Source organism: Calonectris borealis, chromosome 15 (genome assembly GCF_964195595.1).
Source record: "Calonectris borealis chromosome 15, bCalBor7.hap1.2, whole genome shotgun sequence".
NCBI lineage: Eukaryota > Metazoa > Chordata > Aves > Procellariiformes > Procellariidae > Calonectris > Calonectris borealis.
The window spans coordinates 23,427,241-23,450,251 of record NC_134326.1 but is presented as its reverse complement, the minus strand read 5'-3'; the positions used below and the strand labels follow the sequence as shown (position 1 = coordinate 23,450,251).

The 23,011-nt window shown below is 52.1% G+C and overlaps 1 protein-coding gene across 6 annotated transcripts; it reads right to left on the bottom strand.

Moving 5' to 3' along the window:
- Positions 1-881: 881 nt before the first annotated feature.
- On the bottom strand, positions 882-22,758 carry TCOF1 (treacle ribosome biogenesis factor 1). 6 transcript variants are annotated; one of them, XR_012676061.1, is made up of 18 exons: positions 22,604-22,757; positions 22,014-22,069; positions 19,081-19,223; positions 18,274-18,380; positions 17,685-18,036; positions 16,773-16,867; positions 16,085-16,309; positions 15,182-15,451; positions 10,840-11,014; positions 10,533-10,675; positions 7,988-8,161; positions 7,238-7,487; positions 6,902-6,987; positions 5,938-6,163; positions 4,184-4,830; positions 2,503-2,600; positions 1,909-1,945; positions 882-1,446 (listed from the first exon to the last, which is right to left on the bottom strand). XR_012676061.1 is itself a non-coding variant. In XM_075164770.1 (18 exons), exons 1-17 carry the CDS (start codon positions 22,712-22,714, stop codon positions 1,913-1,915), a joined length of 3,111 nt encoding a protein of 1,036 aa, XP_075020871.1. In that variant the 5' UTR covers positions 22,715-22,757; the 3' UTR covers positions 882-1,446; positions 1,909-1,912. The 6 variants fall into 6 exon arrangements, 5 of the variants coding, with proteins under 5 accessions (XP_075020871.1, XP_075020872.1, XP_075020875.1 ...); XM_075164770.1 differs by having other exon boundaries at positions 4,264-4,830; XM_075164771.1 differs by having other exon boundaries at positions 4,264-4,830; positions 6,902-6,984.
- Positions 22,759-23,011: the final 253 nt, after the last annotated feature.

The window sequence follows — 23,011 nt, the reverse complement described above, 5'->3', positions numbered from 1 at the left end:
GCCTTGTAAGCAACTCTAGCAGGGCAGTGCTTGCAAACAGTCTACAGCTGTCCTAGGTTAAAAATAAATGAATCTTAAGAAAAAAGGGGAAAAAAAAATCTCTGCAGACTCGGACATCTGTGCCCCCACCCAGGATCATAGATATTCCTTGCCACATTCCTGGCCCATCACTTGTTCAATCTCCCTTGCACTCCAGGGTCCCCCTGCATGGCCCAGAAGGCTGAAATCACCTTTAAGTGAGTCGCAGCATGGGGGGAGGAGTAAAGCAGCCCCCTGCACTGGAACCATCTCCCTCCTGTGCCCAGGTTGCAGTGGTGAGGGTGGCAGCCAGAGAGCTCTGCCCTCACTAGTAGAGCCTGGACCCAGGCTGCAAAGCAGCTGCACAGCATAGGAGGGAGGAGCAGAAGGGGATCCGGTCCCTTTTTCCTCACCTGCTAAACCCCAGGGCTGGGAGTGAAGTGAGGAAGCCCAGTACAAGGCGCAGGGTAGCAGCTGCCAGCAAGGCAGCAGGCTGCGTCTGCACAAGGTGATGCACAAACCTGCTCTCACCACCTGCCCCTACGCGGCATTTTAGTAATAAAAAAATACAAACCAATGCTAGAAGAACATGCAGTTCAAAGCTGAGGAGCAACAGCATCTGTTCTTCCTCAGGGAACAGGCAGAAAGCAATTAATTTTTCCCCAGGGGTTGAAGCGGTGCCTATGAAGCTGGGTGGCAACTGGGCTCTGCCCTCCTACCTGCAACATCCTCCAGAGACGGCTGAGCCCCGACCTGGGCTCAGCCCCGGCACCTGCCCTGCCTCCCTGCCTGGGTTTGGTCCCTGAACCAAAGGGCTTCTCACCTCCCTTCCTCCCTTGAAAGCAGCTGAAGCAAAATCTCTCTGTTCTTTTTTTATTTTGTATTCCATAAAAAAAAAAACCCACAAAAAATTACGCCGCCTTGGCCAAGAACAGCTGCTGGACACAGCTGTTCAGTGCAACTCCAGGGACATGATAATCACTGCCGTCAGTGTTAGAATAAAAAGTAAACCCAAGAGCTCTCTTCCATAGTAGCAAAAGGACTGACACCACAAATCACAGAAGGGGAAAGAGAAAAAAAAAACGTAAAGGTTCCTCTTAAAAATATAGCTCTGTGGTGAGAAAGAGATGGCTGGGTGTCAACTAGGAGGAAAGCAGTTTACGCAAGCTGGCTCTTCTCTGGTCAAACTGCTCCGTCAGTTCAGTTCTTGTGCAACAGGCGAGCCGTCAGGAGGGGCAATAAACATGTCTCTGAGCCCCAGCAGGGCAGGAGGAGGCAGAAAGTTACGCCGCTCTGCTCTAAAAGTCACAGTTAAAAGAAGTTATAAATTATTATTTAAAAAAAAGTTGGAATTCTCCTGATGAGCTTCCTTTTCCTCTCTTCTGTTTGATCTTCACCCATAAATCCTTAATCACAGGGATGCGGTACCTTTGGGGAGAGGAGTTAAAAGAGTTAGGGATGGGGAGGAGGAGAACAGCCTTACAGCTGAGCAGAGCAAGGGCAGAGTCATCTGGTCCACTTCCAGGTGGCTACATCACCACCATCTAATCCACATTACTTTTCCAAGCTCCCTATGACGAGCAGGGACAGACAGACACTGCCAGAGGCCGCTTATCTCTGCTGATGACAGAGGACAGCAACGTCCAGGCTGGACATCCAGTTCTCAGCAGCTAAAGAGTTGAGGTCAAACACATCCAGAGAAGCCAGCGCACTGCTGCATGACTTTTCCTTACACCGCTCCACTCCCTGGCCCTCTAATCTAAGGCCAGGCTGACTCAGTGGGTGTTTAGAGGGCACACTGTCTTCCCAAGACTGGCCCAGGAGTACTGAATTTGGCCAAGGTTACCGCCGTTCAGAGGTCCCAACTGATAGTCCCCACAGGCCATGTACCTTCTCACAATCCTTCAGGCTCAGCTGTTTTCTTCTTCTAAAAAGAAAAGGGTGAAAAATAAGTAAGTATCATCTGCACCACAAACATGAAGGACCCAGCAGAGCCACAAGCCACAGAGGCTTCTTGGCTGCCATCTCTACAGGGACATATCCATAAATGAGGAATATCCTATAGTCTCCCTCTGCCCCCTTTCCTAGCCCTTGGGATGGGATGCAGTGGCCTGCTAAGCCCTCAGGAGCTCCAGTTTCTGCTGAAAACAACTAGATGAATAGACAACTGAAGAAGAGCGCTTACTCCTTGGGCAGGTTCTGCCACCAAAAGGGCTCCTGGGTTAGACCCTTCCAGGGAAAGGGATATCTCCTGGGGGAGCAGTACAGAAACAAGCCCTTCTTCAAGCCACTCCAATCCTAAACAACCAAAGGTCAGGCTGTCTCAAGACTAGCCACAATTAACTGCAGCCTCCTCTGTACTGCCAGCAAGGCCAGGACACGTCTCTGATCCTCTCCAGCCTGGCGTGCTGCAGGAACGAGTGTTGCAACCACAGTTTGGAACAGCTCTCCCCATGGTACCCCATCCCAGGGTCTTGCACATACCTTCTTCTTCTTGTGAACCTCAGCAGAGCCATCTGCTATCAGCTCCCCTTCCAAAGACATCTTTTTGCTCTTCTTCTTTTCTTTTCCAGTCTTTTTTTCTGGGAGAGGGAAAGAAAAGTCAACTAGGAGAGGGACTCTGGTACTGCCAGCCTGTGAGAGGGGCACGAAGAGCGGTGGGAGCATCTCCAGTAAGTTCTTGATCACATCCAAACCTGAGCAAGCTTTCCAGGGCAGTAACTCTGGGTGAGGGCAGAGCCCTGCCACAAAGCAGCTGTGCCCAGGGCTGTTTCTCCAGTACCTTTGAGCCAGAGCAGTTTGATCCCACCATCCACACATACATGTGGGCAGAATTACATAGGATTCCCTTCTTCCCACCTCCCGCTGCCCACCCACTCCGAGGAACCCACTTCAGCGCTGGAGTAGCTGGGCACATGCCAGAAATCAGAGCGAGGGGAGCTACTAACACAGGACGGACACAAAGTTCAGCTCAGCACAAGTGCTCCCAGAGGCTCCAGCTCACCCCTGTGCAATAGCCCATACAAGAGCTGCCGGACAAGTCTGTCTCCCCCAGAATGAAGGGCTGCATCTCTGCGGAAGAGAAACCTCAGCAGATCTGGCCCATCCATTCCATCTCCCCCCGCCCTTTTTTTTTTTAAAAAAAAAAAAAGCCTACAAGATCCAGCACAGAACCAGCTCTGATTTGCAAATGCAGTCTGCACCACAAAGAAAAAAAATTGCCTTTACATTAGAGCAACAAACAGAGCAGGAACCACCCTTAATTGGGAGCAATGAGCAGGAGGCTAGTACCATCCTCTTTCTCCATGGGTTTGAAAGCAGCAGTAATAGCCCCGAGTCAAATCTCTTGAATGAGCTGCTCACCATGTTGCAGCACACACACTGATCAGGCAGGGTCAGGAAGGGGCACTGCCGCCCCATGGGAAACAGCAGTGGCTGACATGGCAGAAGACAGCACGGATTTCGAGGCTGATCTCTTTTAAAGAGGCTGGCAGCAAGGGGCCATGTTCAGGAAGCTCTGACTAACGCAAAGCCCTGCGCATGTGAACGCTGGGCTTCCTCTGCCATGCCCACAGCACGTCAGGGACCTTCTGCCTGCCATCCCCAGCCACATTTCACCCTTAGCTCTCTGCCAGCACACATCACGTTTGCCACAGAGGAGCCAGGGCAGCCAGCTGGGTGAGCAGAGGTGTTCTGCACTGCAGACACAGAGCAGGGCACCACGCAGAGTACAGCGGGCCGAACACAGGTCTCATAGCTTACAACTAGCGAGAACTCTCCCAAGCTCAATGCAGGCAGGCCGGCCACACAAGGCAGGCAAAGAGGCCTCAGACCCACCTCAACCCTCTGCCAGCCCTCAGCTAGACAGCTGCTTCCAGCCAGGATAAAGGCCAGGAAAGGAGAAAATCCTGGAGGGACAGGTCATGCCACAGAAGATGCACAGGGACATCAGCTTGCTCTGCGAGCAGTAAGGATCGGCACAATTCCCACTGTACCAGACACAGGACAGGGGCAGGAGGGCCCCACTTCCTGTCTGCAACACGACCTGGTGCTGAGACTGCAGAAAAACACTGAAGTGGGGTGTTAAAAATCTGGCATTGGCTTTGGGTGGGCCGAGAGGGAAGCAGTCAAGCAGGAAGCTAACAGGAAAGTGGGTGCTACTTACAAGGCCCAGCCTTCAGAGGCTGAACGTGCATCAGCTGCAAGAACCTACTGCAAATCCAGCCCCAAGTGAGGGATTCTTACTTTTAGCTGATTTTTTCTTTTCCTTGCTGCCTGGCAACTTCTCCAGGTCACCAGCTGCTTTCTTCTTTTTCTTTTTGGGTACTTCTTCGTTAGCTTGCCCTTTCCGCTTCTTCTCCTTGGGCTGCCCAACAGCCCCATCCTCTCCTGGCAGTTTCCGCTTCTGAGATGTTTTCTGCTTCTTATTCTCTTTGTCTTTGCTCTTAGATGTTTTCACAGCCTTGTCTGCCGTGGAGGAAGATTTCTTCTTTTCCTTCTTTTCTTTTTTCTCCTTTTTCTTCTTCTTCTTCTCTTCCAACCCTTCCAGTGTTTGCACTGCAGGAACTTTGGCAGCTGTGGTGACCTCGGTTTCGCTCCCCGAGGTTGACTCCTCTGATTGTGGGATGGAGAACAGTGCATATGATGCTGGGGTCACTTGCGCCCCTTTTGCCCCAACATCATTCTCTTTCACAGCCAAGGCTTTCTTGACTGGGGAAGGTTTGAGGCTGGCATGACCTGGCTCCATTTTTCCTGCCACCTTCTCTTTGCTGGAGGCTCCTGTGACTTTCTGCCCTGGAGGGAGGTTGTTTTCTGCAGAAACAGTGACGAGAGAGAAGACAACTCAGGGAGCATTCGTTACATAGACCACTATAGAGTTACTGGAGGGTGGAAATATGCATTTGAAGAGGAGCACCCAGTTCTCCGCCCAAAAGCAAAACCTGCTGTTCATCCCAACTACAGCAGAGCCAGAGAAAGATGCCCCAGCCCACGATCAGGTATCTGGTGAGGGAAGTGGATTACAACAGCTTTGGCCACATCCATGAAGAATAGGGACTAGAGAAAACTGTAGCACAAGATGGGTGAGCATAAATAGAGCAGTCCTTCCCCAGGACACCACCCTCAGTAAGCCAGGGACTTCCCAAGGCGGAGGGGGTATGCACACCGCCATGTTTAACCCTCACCAATGGCCTGTCCCCCAGCATCTGGGCCTTCTTGAACCTATATATAGTTCTGACCTGCTCAACAGCCCTTTGCACAACTTAATGATGTGCAGAAGCAGCCAACAGACTCACTTGAGCCTCTGGAGCGGGCCAGAGCTCACAGCCAGATCAGACCTCATCTGAAGGTGCAAGGGTCACACCAGAGCAGAAGCAGCTTCCAGCTCCGAGTTTTACAATTTGCCAACACACCAGGGCGATAGTGAAATGGCAGGACATTTCCTTTCTCCATAGGTCTTCCCACTTGCTTCCTCTCCTCTGCCCTCCAGACATGCTACAGAGCCCAGGAAGACAAAGGGGAGGCTTGAATACCAGCACTGTAGAGCAGATGTTCTTCAGTCAATGTTTAAAGGTTCCCTAGGAGCCATCACTACCGCAGCACACCAATGCAGTGGGCATAGGTTTTAGGGAGAGCCCTACCTACTCCCATTAATTGCATTAATTATTGCAGTTAAACAGAACTTGGAAGAGGCAAAGGCACAGAGCCTCACAAGCCAGCCAGCGCGCAGGGGGGCATTCAAGGAGAACAGGGCTGTGTCGTGACCAGGGGAAGCCAGCAGACGGCAGCAGCACTCCACACTGCTAGGCTCTGTGGTGGAGACACGCTGGGAACAGGCCCCCTCCCAGTGTCACCCTCCCATGCCAGCACGACTTTGCTCCTGAGCCAAGCAGATTCCTGACCTTGCCGAAGGAGACCCACCTGCTTTGTGGTTTGCAGCCACCTGGTTGACGTCTGTGTCGGTGTCACTGCTGTTGCTGGAGCTGTCAGCTGGGGCTGCTTTCACGGAGGCCTTGGAGAGGGAGTTTGCAGCAGTCACGGCTGCTTTCCCTTGCCCCGCTTTGCCTGCAGGCTGGGGGGGAACCGTCTTTGGTGCCTGGGGTGCTGCTGGGGTCCTGGAGAGGCCCAGATAGCCTGTGAGGAGGGACTGAAACAGCACAGACACACTGAGGAGTCACAGCAGGGTAGCTTCCCACACACCAGGCATGCAGATCTGTCTCTCCTGCTATTGCCCCCATACTCCAAGTGAAGGGCCCACCTTTGGCCACCCGCTGAGTGATCCTGCACCACTCAGCCAGCCCTGCAGAGAGGCCAGGGATGTCAGGAAAAGCGGCGAGCACTGACAGACGCTGTCTGAGCTTACAGCAGCAAAGCTGATGGCGAGAGGGTCTCCTCTTTGTTCTCGACCAGTAAAGCGGGCTTGGGGGAATCTCCTGGCTATTAGCATGCACCCACGCACAGCTAATGCACTGCAGATGCGCTGCACGCCCTGCACGTTACTTACAAAGGGAATTTAACAGCTTGGGCACGGGTTAAGTTACAAATAAAAGTGGGGAAAAAAGTCCTGCTGCTATTGGCACTGTGCACCGATTCTCCTCGTTTAACCCTTGCAAGGCACCACCTCCCATCCCTTCCCCTGGGGAAGGCACCAAGAGCCCTGAACCCAAGGCCCAGCTGCCTGGAGAAGCATTCCAGGTTCAAAAGCCTCTCTCTGCCCCCACCAAAAGACCCTGCTCACAGCACTGCGCTGGGGAGCCCCCACTTCTGTGCTGGCAAACCTACTCAGCACCCTGTTTGCTATGGCTGAGAATTCAACCCTCTCTCTGTCCTACTTAGGAGCCAGCTGCAAGACCTGAGAGGATCCCAGCCTGCTCAGGTACCATACCTGCGAAGCTGCCTCCTCCTCCTCACTGGACTCCGAGGAGGAGCTGTGGGCTGGCTGGGTCCCTCCTGGTTTCTGCAGCGAGCCTGCTGGAGGAGCAGAGTTCATCCCATTAAACACACCACTGCTGCCTAGGGTTAAGCTCACCTACCCAGCACAGTTACTGCCACCAAAAGGTCTTCCGCCTTCAAAGAAAGGGGAGTGCTCTGCCAAGCTGGAGAGGAGGAACCCCTCTCCAACCACTACGTGAAGGTGACACACCTCCCACGGGGTAACAAAACACTGTTCCCACCCTAGCCTGGCCAGCAGCACTGACAGCATCTTCTTGGGAGAACTGACCAGGTTTGGGGGGCTGCTTGGGCATCTCCCCCTCATCACTGTCTGAGGAACTGCTACAGTCCGAGGTCTTCTCTGCCCGGGTGGGCGGCACAGCCTGGCTCAGCCTGGTGTCCTGTGCTGGCTGCAGGCCTGGCTTCCTCGACTTGGTGGTGGGACTTCCCAGGAGCGAAGCAGCTTGTGGGGCAGCAGCATCGGCTGGAGGAGCTTTTCCCACAGGAACCGTTTGCTTGAGGCAAGGAGGAGTGGGGTCCTAGGGAGAGGAAGATGAAATGCATCTAGAAGGAGGAATAACTGCTTATGCCCATGAACTATTAAGAAGCAGCCCAGAGCAGATGGGCTGGGACCACCTTGACTCTTTTTCAGCTGTACTGCTCCAGTTCCTATCAAGGTTAGCCCAAGAATCTCTCACGCAGGGTGCAGAGACCCCCATCTTTCCCCAGCCCACAGATGAAGCAGGCAGCTGTGGCCAAGCAGACAACTCCTGATTGTACAGAGCACTGCTATCACAAAAGAAGGAAGAAACCTGCCAGCCAGCTGGGAGGCAGGAACAGCAAAGGTACCAGGGCTACTCTCTGCTCATCTGCCTCACCTTATGGTGCGGTAACAGTGGTTAAACAGAGCGGCCCCCTCTCCCTCCCTCCATGAACATGCTCCCTCAGCTGGGGACACAGCACCAGCCTCAGACTCCAGCACACCCATCTGCCCATTCTCCCCAGTGAAGCTGCCCACTTTAGTCTCCTCCGTCATTACCTCTCCTGCCAGCACATCGTGCTCCGACGAATCACTACTTGAGCTCTCAGACACTCTGCTAACTGGAGGGACAGCAGACGCTTTTATCCCCTTCCCCGAAGGCAGTGTGGCATTAGCCTTGGCAGCCACTGTGCTCAAAACCTTGGTTGCTTTGACATTCTGCTGGGACAGACTCTAAAATAGATGAGAAAGAAAATCAGGATAGAGCACAACTTGGGGGGAAAAGAAACAGAAGCATACACCAATCCACCACTAACTCCTGAGCCCGTCCATCATTTTCAGCACAGCACCAAGGCTCATATTTATTTTTTTTCCCTCCTTTACAGGCCAGCTCTGTCTCTTATGAGCCTCTGGGCAGGGCTTCTGGCACAGCCAGGAACAGAAAAGTGAGGGCCAGCACCTGGGAGTGCCTAAAGCATTAGCTCAGTGCCCCAAAGGCACCCATTCCGAGGGCAGGCAGACAAAATGTGATGCGCTTGCAGGCTGTGAGATCCTTATCCACTGCAGCACCAACAAGACTGCAGTTGCAAACCCTACTTTGCAAAATGGGCACTTGGACTCCAGGATGTCTCCTACTCTCTAAAAATCACACATCGAGAGTTAACCGGCAACAGAGATAAAGTAAAGACACCAACCACAGGGCAAATCTGCCTTCAGGTACATAAGCAAGCCACAGATTAGAGAGTAAATTAACAGGAAGCAATTTTGTTGCCTCACATTTGAAACCTCCCATCAAACTAAACATAAGAGGGGTTAAAAATAGAAGAGCCAAGGGACATTGACATCAGGTCCAAGACACAAATGCCAGCAGAGGAGGGAGCAGGAGCACGAAGGAGTGCTCAGCCTCCTGGTTTGTGTTACAAATGAGGCTACGTGAGCAGCCCTTGCTCTCCACATCTCTGACAAGCTGGGCCTTTGTGGGCTGACATTTCCCTCACACAACATCTGGTCTTCAGAAAGGAAGGCAACGCTCCACCATGCAGAGAGCCGCCAATCCGACGTGAGCTCTCAGCCGTCTTGCACAGAGCTCAAGTTAGTTACAGCAACTGCATTATTTTATACAATCTTGGTACTATAAACATGCTTTAATCAAGGACTGCTCAGGCTGGCTGCCTGCCTACCAGCTGGGGGAGACAGCCTTTCCACTGGCCACAGCATCAGGACAACATGGGGAAGGGTTTTCTTGAGTGCACACAGTCCCCCTCTCCCAGCAAGGGCACTGGCCAGACAGGGGACGCATATGTGTGGGACAAGAAGCACACTTGGCCACTAAGTAGCTCAGAGTACCAGCCAAGCCAGCACCATGTAGGAACGGCAGCCACGTTCCTCAGTCAAGGCTTCTTCACGTGGTCTCTTTCTTGGGCTCAAACTGCAGCAGAGGTGCAGAGACACCCAAGCCAACTTCACACCAAGGCAGCTGAGGCCCTAGGGAGCTCAGCCATGGCCCTGTGGGACTGGCATGAAGACATGAAGAGACATGACATGAAGAGGCTCAGGTGAGAGAGCTCAGATCAGCTCCATGACACTCAGCAGTGTCTCTACACAGATATGGGGGTCACCTCCCTTCTCCAAGGCAGAGGTCTGGCTCCTCCAGCTGAAAGGTAGCAGGACCAGAAAGCCAACCATATCCTGGGCCGCATCAAAAGCAGCATGGCCAGGTGGTCGAGGGAGGTAATTCTGCCCCTCTACTCTGCTCTGGTGAGACCCCACCTGCAGTACTGCGTCCAGCTCTGGAGCCCTCAGCACAAGACAGACATGGACTTGTTGGAGTGGGTCCAGAGGAGGGCCACGAAAACGATCAGGGGGATGGATCACCTCTCCTATGAAGAAAGGCTGAGAGAGCTGGGGTTATTCAGCCTGGAGAAGAGAAGGCTTCGGGGAGACCTTATTGCGGCCTTTCAGTACTTAAAGGGGGCTTATAAGAAAGATAGGGACAAACTTTTCAGCAGGTCCTGTTGCAACAGGACAAGGTTTAACTAAAAGAGGGTAGATTTAGACTAGATATAAGGAAGAAATTTTTTACAATGAGGATGGTAAAACACTGGAACAGCTTGTCCAGGGAGGTGGTAGATGCCCCATCCCTGGAAACATTCAAGGTCAGGTTGGACGGGGTTCTGAGCAACCTGATCGAGTTGAAGATGTCCCTGCCCACGGCAGGGGGGCTGGACTAGATGACCTTTAAAGGTCCCTTCCAACCCAAACTATTCTATGATTTGGCTGCTTTTCCAGTCTAATTCCCTGGAGTAGGGCAAAGGGGACAGAGTCCCAGAGGAGGTCTGGGCTCGTGTGTCTACTCATGTTCCTGCCAAAACATTCACACCCTCCACTGCTCTCACACACTGCAAGTTTGCTGCGACCGAGACGTGCACCCAGAGCCAGGGTCAGCGAGACCCAGGGATGCCACCAATAAAACCTGACCCAGCCAACGGGAGGGCTCCTCTCTGCACCGCTCATCACCCACCCAACTACCACCTCGCAAGTCCTGAGACCTGCTGAGCATGCAGGACTAACAGCGTCCACACCCGGCGGGTCGGCGGCTCCTTACCTGTGAAGGGGGGACTATTTCTTCCTCTGAATCTGACTCCTCGCTGGAATCATCACTGCTGTCCACAGGTGGAGGGGTTGGCGCTGGTGCTGGAACTGGTGCCTTCTTCACATTTGTTGGCTGGGGCACAGCATTGGTTTTCACTGCAGGTAAAGCATAAGAGATTGTGACCATGAGAAAGAGTTGCTCTCTGTGGCTCTCCAGAGCAGGAGCTATCACAACAGGCTCGGCCGTTCCATGTGCAGGGGAAAGAAGGAAACTCAGGAGGATACAGGTGAGGGATCCTGGCCACTATAAGGAGACTTACCAGCCTGCAAAGGCTGTGTCTGTGTCACAGGGCGCTCCTCTTCGCTGTCAGACGAGTCACTGCTCCCACTTTCTGAGGCCTGGCTTTTCAAGGTGCTTCCCACTGCTTTTTCAGGCAACCCAGCTTTAGCAGCCTGGCTTAGGTTGGGAACAGGCCCAGGCTGTTCTGTTAACCTCTAACAAAAAAGAAACACAGGCCCAGAAATGTGGTATTAGTACAGGTGTTGTTTAGGAGTTTAAGTGCAGTTTCAGCTCAAGCTGGGTTTTGTTTTACCCTAACACTGCTGTTACTAACACTCACTCTATCCTTGGCATGTCAAGATTGGAAGGGGCTTCAGTTACTGCCTGGACTGAGCTGCTGAAGAGACATACCACTGTATTTAGCAATATGCTTTTGACAGGAAGCCAGAGCGCATTTTACTGCACAAGCATGTAGGGCTAACAGTGCTCATAAGCTCAGAACAGCAATTCCTTATTGAGGCTGAGACATTGGCTGGACAGGAGCCTGAGGGCAGGAGAAGCACTGCAGCCCCGAGACCTCCATTCCAAGGAAGCCTCTCATTTAAGCACGACCTCCCCCCAGCCTGGGAAATCAGTAGGAGCTGGGAAGCCTTGTGCCAAAACACTTGCAAGATTCAGAGACAGTATCAGAGCAGCTACATCCTAGAGCTGCTGGAGAGCTCAGCATAGACACAGGGCTGACACAAACGTTTGGGAACACGGAGGGCAGGGAGAGGCAGACTGGGAACCCAAGATATGATTGAGCACCTTAGAAACTGATCTGTCAACAGGTCTAAGAATTTAAAAGTCTCCAGACAACAAAAAAGCCCTGCAACTCACTTGGGCTGTGCCTTTCTACAGCACCCGTCAACACACTGATGACCCAGGACAGGCCACGAGCCACTGCCCCAAGCAACTAGTGTGTCAGCACTAAGAAGCCACAGTTATCACAGCACCAGATACACAACTGCCAGGTGAGACGATCTCTTCCCAGCCCCTCTCTCGGCTTGGGCTGAGGGCTGCAGACACCCCTCTTGCATGCTGCTGAAGGCCAGCAGTGGAGAAGGAGAGAGAACGCTTGCTGAGAGATCTGGTAACTTCACCACCTGCAGATAATTCTCCAGGCTCGCAGTGCTCTGCACCCACTCAGTTTACTCCACTCATCACTCATCTCCGGGCTGCTCTGCCAAAGAGTACATCATGTTTGCCAGGGCAGGCAGACCCCATCCAACTTGCACGTGACGGCAGCCCACTTCAGCGCTATGTCTCCAGGTCTCCTGCAAGAAGGTGAGAGAGACTCCTGCCCGGCTGCACAGCCCCTGCCACCCCCCTCTCCCAACGCTGCCATGCTGCTAACGCAGCGATACCCTCTCAGCCCGCAGCAGGGGACCAGGAGGACTTCAGCAGTGCCAGCCCAGTCAGGGGCTGCTCCTGGCCAGCAGCCCAGAGCACAAGCCTAGCAGCCTCCCGGGAGGACAGATCTTACCGTGCTTCCTGGCACAGCCCCACCAAAGGCTGCCACTGGGGCAGTGTTTATCATCTCCAAGCCAAACACTAAACAGACAACAGCATCTACATGTTTATCCCATTACAGAACAGCTCTTCGAACAAGCCAAGCACATTTTGACTCTGCTTAGAGAAACAGAAACCTCCACAAGCGCTTGGGGAACGGGGGATTGCAAATCTCACTTGTCTGTTTTGTTTTGATACCAGTGAGTCACCATCTCCAGGAGAGAGGCCAGATTTGCAATGCTGAAGAGAGAGAACTACTTGAAGCAGACACAAGAATTTGCATGCTCTACTTCAATGCGCTAGCTCCTCTCCCTCTCAGTCCCAAGCACTGCTGTGCAAGGGAAGAGTCTACAGAGGTAAGAACCCACTTGCTCACTTTTAAGACCTTCATAGCAACGGGACTGGCTTCTACCCCTACTCGGATGCACGGCATAAGGGCTACTTCACTTCCTAACTTAGCAAGAGGTTGGGAAAGAGCTGCCGTACAGAGGCATCTTGATACAGAAAGAACATAACAGCGTCCACAGAGAAACCACCGTAAGCTTTACACAGCCTAGGGACTCCTTGGATCTTCCGGGGAGGAGGCCAAGGTCCCTCCATCCACCTCATCTCAGTCACTGCCAGATGGCTGACAGCCACCACATCCTATGGCGTGGCCCAAGGTGGAATCAGGCCAGCAGAGGGGCTGAGTTACACCCAGGGAGCAGGGTAACACAGGCCGAGAGCTTCTGACAACTTAAGTCACAGGTACTGAAGTAACTCAGAGAAGAGGAAAATAATTCAAGAGGAAATAATTTTTCCTGCTCCCTCTCCAGTCCCCAAACCAGGAGTGGCTTGCGGCTCAGTACAAGTGTGATGACTCAGCTCCCGCACAACCCATCTGCGACTCCACTGGGTCCATTTGCATCATGCAGTGCTGCATGACAAGAGGGAGAAGCAACACTGAGCCACGTGCGCTGAGCACGTTGTAACAATTGCAATCCATTGCTGGCTGTGCACCACAGAAGCACCATCAGCGTATCAGGACTGGGACCAGTATCTCAGCTGTGTCACGACACAGCAAAGGTACAACTGTCACCTGCAAGGGACCGGAGACAGGGTTCAGGGAGGGAAAGAGACTCTCCATCTCTTGGGAGATTTGGCCTCCCTCCACAGGGCCTGAGGTCCAAGATAAAAACCTGCAGGCGCAACTTCTACCAGTGCAGCCTGCATGCGTTTTCCTGGGATGCTCAAAGAAGACACAGGTTCCCAACATACGCATGCATGTGCATCTCATGCCCAGTCCTGGTAAGCAGAAGCCAAAGCCTGTCCATAGAGGGCTCGAGAGCCGTCTCTGGCCAAAAACATCCAGGAAAGAGGAGGCAGAGCAGAATTAGCAGTTCCAAAAGAAAAGCAGCTCACAGCATCTTCAAGGTCAATCCAAACTGTCCCCATCACCATCCTTCCCCCCCAAAATATGCAAACACCTTGTCAACTTATTTGACTAAATATTCCTGAGTCTTCATGGGTAAACATACCAATTAAGCACTTCAATTTAAGCATGATGTTCATTTTAATTGTGCTAATCCACCCCCACAGGGAAAGCTGAAGCAGCTTCCAACACTCTCTATCTGTTTGGATCTTGCACAGAACCCAGAGGAAGTTGCAGGATACAGTAAGTCAGTGGTTAGCATATGCCCAAGTAGCAGATGGTGAGGATGAGCTAAGAAGAGTTTGACTGGGAGGACAGGACTGTGGACACAGCTAAGCCTAATGGTTTATCTTCAGGCTTCACTCGTGGTCTCTGACTGTAGGCTACTAACACAGGAAGAAACAGCCTGTTTGGCAAAAATAGAGCTCCCTCGATGACAAGCTCGCCCTTGCTGACTGTGGCTGTTCAGGGGTAATCACCAGTTTGCAAGAGGGAAGATGCTGAAGTGGTTAAACAGCCATCGACAAGATGGGTACCTGCTGCTGCCAGCTTCAAATCAACACTGGGGGAAAACAAACCTACCCCAGCATGTCCTTCACCTACAACCCTGCTAGAACAGACGAGTCTCGATAGCTTTACAGTGGAACCCCATGGCACAACTATCAGAATAGCTGTTCCTGCCACCCAGAGCTGAATCTTCACATATAATCACGCAGAAAGAGAGCAGCACAGAGCCAACTGTCAGAGATACATCCCCCTCCACCCACCTTAGCAGACCAAGGCTATAAAGACAAAAATGCAGAGCCTCTCCGGCTCCTGCTTGTCAATAGTGAAAGGACGTGTTGACAAAGAGCCTTCTTGCAAGGACACGTGAGGCTCTGCCCCCGGCTTCCCTTCCTCCCTCACAGTAATAGCTGCCATCTCCAAAACGCTGCTTTCAGGGCACTTTCCAAAGGACCCTGCAGCTCAGAGTCAATGCAGAAGGTCTCCAGACAAAGTGCCTAAGGATGCTCTCAGGAAGGGATTTGTTTCCCTATGAGTTCAGCCACCTAAGTCTGAGTCCAGTCTGAGTTCATGGTCCTTCTCTCAAGAGGTGTAAACAAACCCTCACAGGAGAGTCAAGACCAAGCTATCTGTGACCCCGCACACAAGGCCCACTCCAGAGGGGCAAGGCATGAGTGGACTGAAACAGTTGGTATCAAATAGGTTACCCCTCACCCTCCTCTAGTATGGCTGGGTGAGAAGAGTTAGGCTCCACTTGTTTCCAAATAGAAAGATAGATCTTCGTCTCTCAGGAACTGAGATACAACATACTACATGCTACTGGTGTTTCAAGGAGATCAGTAGTAGCATTTAAGGGCTAAACAATTGTCTTGCATATCCCATCCCTTAGCACTGAGCTGAATGCGGTATCACCTACCTTCTGGCTGACAGGCACAGGGAGATCCTCCTCTTCACTGACTGAGGAGTCGGAGCTCTCCACTGTCTTTGTACTTTCAGCAGGCTTCGTAGGAGCAGCAGTCCTTCCCAGTGTGGTTTTGGCCTGCTTTGGCACTGCTGGTTTTGGTGCTGGCTTCCCTTGGGACAGTGGAAGTGTTTTTGCTGGAGCTGCTCTGCCAGTGAGTGATGCTGCTGGTGTAGGTTTCACTGGGGATGGGATGGCCTGGGAGGATTTTGGAGGTGGCTTTGTCTGGACAAGACAAGAACAGCGTGAAACAAGGCAAATCCCACAGCAGCATAATTCATTTGCTCAGACTGTAATCAAGGGAAGAGATTTCAGAGCCCCCTGGGAAAGGCAAATGGGGAGGGAAGATTAGCAACTGGCAGGACACAAGGCATCCTTTCATCTAGCTGTGTGGGGATAGTCTCCCAAGATGAGAAAGCAAGACCAGATATTTTTTTCATCAGCCTGATGATACTACCAGTCCCCTCCAGTGAGGTACACTGCAGAACTTTGCACCTCTCCACAGCAGGGAAACTAAGCTGCACTATTGTTTGACAAATTAGACACTATTATTGCAATTCATAGTTGAGAGGCAAATTCAACCACGACAATTTTCCTCTTCAGGTGAGAAAAAAAATTGCTGGTTTTTTTTATTTAAAAGTATTGATGGATTTTTTTTTTTTTTTAAGAAAGGCACAATGGCTTGATTAAAGCTCAGAGCAAAGATATTGGGGTGCCTTTAAACACCCCATGCCTCTTTCCTCCCATCCCCAACATGACTTTGCTATACACTACATGCATTTACAAAATTTTCTTTTCACTGCAATTCCTACCCCTGGAGAGGCGTGCAAAGAGACACAGAATCTCAGATAGACGCACTTGGGTTACCGATGGAGGTTCCTCATCTTCGCTGTCTGATGAGTCGCTGCTCTCTGATGTGTCATTGGGCTTTGCAGCCCCAGGAACCGTTGTGGATGTGGGTTTGGACTGGTTTGGTGCCAGTGCCGTTTGCCTCACTGCATTCTTCTTGAGGGACACTGGAGCAGCAGGTGCACTTTTCACAGGTGCTGCATTAACCTGCACTGTTTTCACAGCTGGTTTTGCCTGGGAACAGAGGGAACAAAAGGGAACAGGAGAATCAGGTAACATCTCAGAAGAAACCAGCTGAAAGCTGTAACTGCATGGAATCTGTTGTAAAGAAGGCTACCTTGCTAACTTTGGCCAGGATAGGCTTGTTCAGACCCACGGGCTGTGAAGTATCTGAAGCACGCCACTTTCTCCACGGACTGCCTGACTACATCTGTGGAATTGCACACCAATCACCTCCTACAGATCAAAGGATCTCCCTCAACTTCAGGCACTAGGAGGAACTGGGATGGAATGGTTGATGCTGACAGGGGTTAGTGGGGCTCTCAGCCACACATGTGTTTCTTGGTCTTAGGTTTGGGGATCTCACACATCTAGGGAAGGGGGTGTTGTCAGACTACAGCACTGCAGCATTTCCTCTCTCCTTCAAGGGAAGGGAAGTGATTTCCTAGAGACAAGGACCCTGGGTTGGAAAGGTTACCTGGACCGCTGGAGTTGCAAGCTCCTCCTCAGAGGATGTCTCTTCACTTGATTCCTCACTGCTGCTCTCAGCAGCCCCAGCTGCATGCTTCAGCTCTGAAACACAAGCAACGAGATGTCACAGCTGCTGCCTGCTCTGAGCTCCCAGAGCATGATGTTAATGTGGTTTTTGAAGTCAGGAAAACAAAACAAGCCGCAGAGAGGGCTAAGGGGATTTGCAGGGAAGAGGGCCCAGCCCTGCTGAAAGCATCAGTGGCCTGCTGGGAACAGCTTCTCCAGACAAACACTGGCCTACAAACACCATTCCCCCGAGCGCAGAGATGGGAAATCCTTCCTGGCCACGCTCTGACCCTACGGGGAGCTGCCCAGCCACACACAGTTCCCTGCAGGGGCACCCAGCCTGGTTGGACCTCCTCTGGAAAAGAGCCAAGAGAAGGATCATTTTCAGAGCTTCTACAATCTATTCCTCACTCCCCCCCGCAACACACACACTTCAAAGCAGTAAAAAGATTTCCCTAACGACTTCAAAACCCAAAAACAATCACCTTGCAATTGGGAATAAAAAGAATATGCTGCAGTGCCTTTCCAAACAGCTGAAAGCATCTGCAGTATTAGTATTGCATCTTCTCCAGATAAGCTACACTGTTATCTTCAACCCCTTAGTGTTTGTGCTGCCAGACAGACATCTTAGCACAGAATCTGCTGCTTGAAATGGGAGCAAGCATGCTGGATTCATCCCACAGAGCTCCAGGGCTGGCTGCTTTGCAGTATTCTCGCAGCCTCCCCAAGGAACAAGCATCACTGAGCTTTCCAGCAAGGGAGCTGAAAGGAACATGCTGAAGGCATGGCTCAGACTTGATTTGCAGCAAAGTTGGACCACACATGCATTTACCGCACCCCGCAGGCTCCTTACCCACTTTGGGGGCTGGGGCCTTCACAGTCGGCGTCTTTTTTTCCTCCTCACTCTCTGATGAGGAGCTGCTGCTGCTGCTGGAGCTTTCCGGTGCTTTGGTCGTTACTGGTGCTTTGCTTTGACCTACTTTGGCCGCGGCTGCAGCGGCATGTCCGGGCTTCCCAGGACCAGGCAGTTTCTGCCCAGCCTTGGCCGGAGCTGCAGATGCAGCTGGCGCATTGGGCTGCTGCTTATTTGAGACCACAGTTCTGCTTGCAGCAGAGAGCGCTGCTGCTTTGCCTGCTGGGGCAGTGGGTTTGTTAGGAGAATGAAGGGAGTTGGCAGCTTTGTCACTCACCACAGCTGGTGTCACCTACAGGAAGTAAAAGAAATCAGAAGCCTATAAACAGATAAGGGGCTAAATTGGACACACACACCTTAAACAGCAATCTGGCAGCTGGGCAAGCCATAAAGCTCTTTAGGGAAGCACTTGGGGGACAGATATGTAAGAAAAGGCTTATGCCAGCACCCCAGCCCACAATTCTACACATGCCAACAAGTCCTGGCCTCAGAGTACTATCAGCCTTCAAAGCCAAGAGAACTGCCTTACCGTAATTGCACCTTTTCCAGCTGGTGTCTCCTCTTCTGACGAGGAGTCATCATCTTCACTGCTTTCTACATTCACTCCTGAGTTCGTGGCCAGGGAAAGGCTGGCTGCTGCACAGAAGAGAGCCCGAGAAATCATGTGAGCGCGTATCTTATATCAAGATGGCCTCTGGTTTGCAGGAAGGCCCCAGCAGGCCCATCTCCACACCTGCCCCAACACCACCGTCGCTGTCCTTGCAACCGGCAAGTGCTTTGCTCCTCCACCCCATTCTCCCCACCACCAAGACAAGGAACTTGCCAAGACCTGCATATTTCCAAAGGCTGTCTACAGCAGACAAGGCTGAGCCAAAACGTATCAGACACGTGGGTTTTTGTTAGACTATGCAAGCCGATGCCTCCCACATCAGCTGCACCCCACCAGAGACAGAGGGCACTGGCTTTCCAGACCAACTAACAAGGCCTTCCTTCATCCAGGAAACAGGCCTACCTTTGCTGGCCCAATACACACCTGGGACCAACCAGAAGGTGCTCCACAGTGGGCAGCGTTAGGTTCCCAAGGCTTTATTCAACTGACAACACCCATCCCTTCCCAATGAATCATAACAGGTTTTTTCTAGCTTCAGCAGACATCTGTGCTCCTCAGAAACTCCACATGAGAAGGGGATGTTAAATTAGTTGTCCTGTTTTTCTAAGAGCACAAGGGAATAGCCATCACTTTACAAGCATTTTCTCTAGCCAAGCAAGTCAGGCTGCTCCTACACAAGCCTCCAGTCCTACTCTGTCAACTCCAGGGACATGAAAGGCTACTTACTGTTTAAAGCTTTCGCCTTCTCTTTCTCATCCTCTTCCTTCTCTGAGCTCTCAGAGCTGCTCACGGGATCAGGAACTCTGATCTTTTCTGGGATGGCTGCCTCCTCATCACTCACCTTTCTTCTCCTGGAGTTCGAGGGAGTTCTGAGGGGACAGAATTTGCATCAAAATGGGGAAAAAGTATCTTGAACAAATTGGAATACAATTATTCATCCACTCTCAGGTCAGGCTCCAGCCTAAGGACACGCAGTGTCATTCCTCTACAGCTCCTAAGGGGGTGGGAGAAATACTTCTCTAACCTGCAAGGGACATCTCCAATCCTCCTTGGGCAACTCCTGAGAACAACATATCCTTGCAATACTCAGAGGAGATACTGAACACAGACTTTTTTCCTGTGTCCTAGGCAGAGTCTTTCTTCCTTTAGCAGAGAAGTAAAAACGTATTTGGTCAGGCTAGTGCTCACCATAGAGCAAAGGCATCCTACAGAACAAATTCCATCTCCAGGAGGTAGCTATAGCCAGACAGTCAATAAATGCAGACTCAGGGTTAGGGCAGTGATCCCCTAAGAGGTCTTGGTATTCCATGAGAAGTGAATCTAAAGGCTGCAAAAGCCATTTGAACTTGGGCTCAGAGGCCAAAACGACAGAAAAGTCAGGTTGCAGAGAGATTTAAGAAAGGAAGTGGCTGCACCTTCAGATGTGTTGAAAGGAAGGGAGGAAGAGGCCACAGACGAGCATTAAACACTTAAGCTGTTCAATTGGGTTAAAACATTACGCTGGAAAAAGATGTTTCCAGACTCTGAACCCTACCTGTACCAGCAGAATAGATGTGGCTAAAGTTATCATTAATTTTCAAATGAAAATATGGGTAATACATTTGCGTTATTACGAGGATAACATTGGCTGGGCACACGTCTATGTGTGATTCACACATGCAGTACTTCTATGTTGGTAAAAGCCCTGAGACACCCACAATTATCAGAGGTGAAAAAACCCTTGCTTTGGTGCCAGTTTAGCTTATTTTATTTGTTCATCTAATTTAAAAATAAGGTTAGTTTAATGATTTGGCCAGTAAAGATCGTGCTTATTATGAGTGTTTCAGTAGCATAGCTGTAACAGCAAGTTATTTGCAAGCAGGCTAGGCTGAAGGCACATTTGCTGTTACAAAGTGCTGTGAACTACTGTAATAATCCCTTCAAATAAAATAATAGGGCAAGCCACACAGGCAGCTACGACACACCAATGCCTTCCTGATACAGTGGCAGCTGACAGCACAACAGAGACTGCTGTGAGAATTCGTCGTGAGTGACCAGGCGCTCAGGGATACTGCATGGGGGAAAAGAGTGGTGCCCACAGGCACTGGCCCTATAGCAGCCTGGAGCGTTTGTGGGCTGCAGGGCTCCAGCTGCTCCTGAGGCTGAGCTGGTCCAGCTTCCCCCTGCACCCAGGCACCCTTCTGCCCCCTCCCAGCCTCCTCTTAGACTAAACGAGATTAAACATAGTCCTGGAGGGAAGCCACTCTTAAGTAACTGAAAGTCTCAACTGTTAAGTTCACTTTGAAAGAGTTTCTGAAGGAGAGCATCAAGGACGGCCTCAGTTAGATAGGCAAGAGCCGCAGCGCAGTCGGAGGAAAGGCATTTTCAGGCCAAAAGCTTATGAAGCGACAAGACACGAGAATCACAGCTCAATCACATGAGAGCACTCCAGCTAGGCAGGGCACTTTCTGGATAAACAAAACTACTGGTCAGTACATCCCTTATTGTGACTCCAAACCAGGCATAACTCAGGGGACCAGGAATAAAACGTGTACCTCTGGGGTGGGACCACAATGTAAGGGTGATGCTAGAGAAAAAGGAATTAAACGTGATGCAAGTGCCCTGCCGCCCCCCAACCCTTAAAAGTAACAGCATCTGGAAGAGTTTGCTGTAGCACCCAGGATAACTAGCACAGAGAAAGGTCACCATCAATACTCAAGAGAGCAATAAATCGTTAGAGGGAGGAACTGCAAGCCTGTTTCTACACTGCTACATCCTCCCCTAGATCCAGTCTTTCTCCTGCTCAAGTAAGAAAATCATGGAGACACAAGAGCTACAATCGGGGTAGCGTCAAGGCACGAGATGTTCTAGCAGAAGACATCTTTGAAGCAAACACCCACTTCCCAAGACTGCCGGCACGGCCACACTGAGAAGCATCTTCACTGCAGCGCTCCTCAACATGGGCAAGGAAGCTCAGCTCCACTGATTCCCTGATAATCCGGCTCTGTGGTTGCCACCAGGCCTCCCTCTGCAGCGCTGCACTTCAGCATCAAAACAAAGCGAGCAGTGCAAATGTCATGGCTGCCCACAGATGGGAAGCCTCCACACTGCAGACCTTCACATAGGGTACTCAGTAGAATAACTATGCAGGAAGGCGGCGGGCTGAACATGTAAGGGCTTGAAAGAACATGCTAAAACCAAGAGACTTCCTCCGAGTCAGAAGATACGTGATCTGTGCCAAGGTTTAAGTCCCTGTAAGACCCTTGGCATTTCAGCATCTGCTCAAATTCTCTGTTCTTGGGTCAATATTCCTGCAAAGCACGTGGCTTTAAAAAGAAAGTGAAACAGAATCGGGGAGAAGATTTTTGCCAGTAAAGCATGACTCTGAGCCCCACAATGCTCCAGTATTAACCCCAAGCGGCAAGAAGAGCATCAGCTGTTAAAAACCAGAGTAACAACTTATCTCCAAGCTCAGGAAATTTTAAACCAAAGTAATCTTTAACATCTGAAACGATTTGGTCTGAAACCAGAAGCTAGGAGGAAAGTCTGCTGAGCACAGTTATCATCGGAAATACTCTGACAATGGGAAATGCCAGCAAATAAAGGTCACACGTGCCATGCAGCCTGGATGTTAACACAGTCTGGAATCTATTTGACAGTAATTTCCTCCTTCGACTTACTTTTCCCAGTGGGTAAAGATGTCCTCGAGAGAGGTCGAGAGGGAAGGGAGCAATTTCTGTGAAAGTAGAGGGAACACAAGTCAGGCATCAGCCCCGTTTCAGGATGCGACCACCAAACAGAACTAGAGACTGCAGAGGCCTTCCCAGGAATCCCCAGGAAAGCGGGAACGTGTCCTCTCCGCACACAGGCCGCCAGTAAAGACCCCCTCCCCGCCGGCGGCCCGTGCCGCTGCACTCAGGGCCGCGTCCCCCCACCGGCGGCACCGGCGGGACTTCACCCGCAGGAGCGCGTGTCCGGGGAGCAGCTGCCCCCCAGTACGGGACGGCTTTATCCGGCGGGCTGCCGGCCTCAGCCCTTCTCCCCGGCCGGGTCGGGGCCGGGCCAGTCCGTGGGCACCGGGGGGACCCGCTCGGGGCCGGGCCAGCACGTGGGTCCAGCACGGGCCGGCGTGGACCTGCGGGCCCGGCACCCCAGGGCGGTGAGGGAGCAAGGGGGACCGGGCCCTCCGACCCCGCCGAGGCCCGTGCTCCGGGGCCGGCCGCCCCAAGGCCCCGCTGCCACCCCCAGCCCGGGCCTTGTTGCCCGTTACCTGCCCGGTCTGCGCCTGGAGCTCGCGGGCCGCCCGGGCGTAGCCGCCGCGGAGCAAGTGCTGATGGATGAGGGCGAGCAGCTCCCGCCCCCCGCGGCCGTCCGCCGCCATGGCGCGGCCCGCTCGGCGCAGCCTGGGGGCGCCGCGTGCCGCGCGGCCATGACGTCACACCCGCTTCCGCCGCGCGGCCCACTGGGAAATGTCGTTCCGGGCTGGGGTGGTTTCCTCACGGCGGGGCCCCGCCTGGGCCTGGGATCCATTACACCCTCCCCGGTGGGAAATGGGGGCGGCGAGAGAGGCAGCGAGGAGGACAGGCCGCTAACCGAGGGGGGTGGGCAGGGCGGTGATTGTTTCAGCAACATCCACTCAATTTTTCATCTGTGAAGACGGAGGCCTTGCTCCTACAGC

Bases quoted from the DNA above. Each gene is read 5' to 3' on its own strand.
- TCOF1 (XM_075164770.1), bottom strand. From the start codon at position 22,714: ATGGCGGCGGACGGCCGCGGGGGGCGGGAGCTGCTCGCCCTCATCCAT. The intron at 18,381-19,080 runs GTAAGTAGCCTT...TCTTCTGTGCAG, and splicing joins GAAGGCGAAAGCTTTAAACA to CAGCCAGCCTTTCCCTGGCC. The intron at 2,601-4,263 runs GTAAGAATCCCT...TCCCTCTCCCAG, and splicing joins AAAGAAAAAATCAGCTAAAA to AAAAAAAGACTGGAAAAGAA.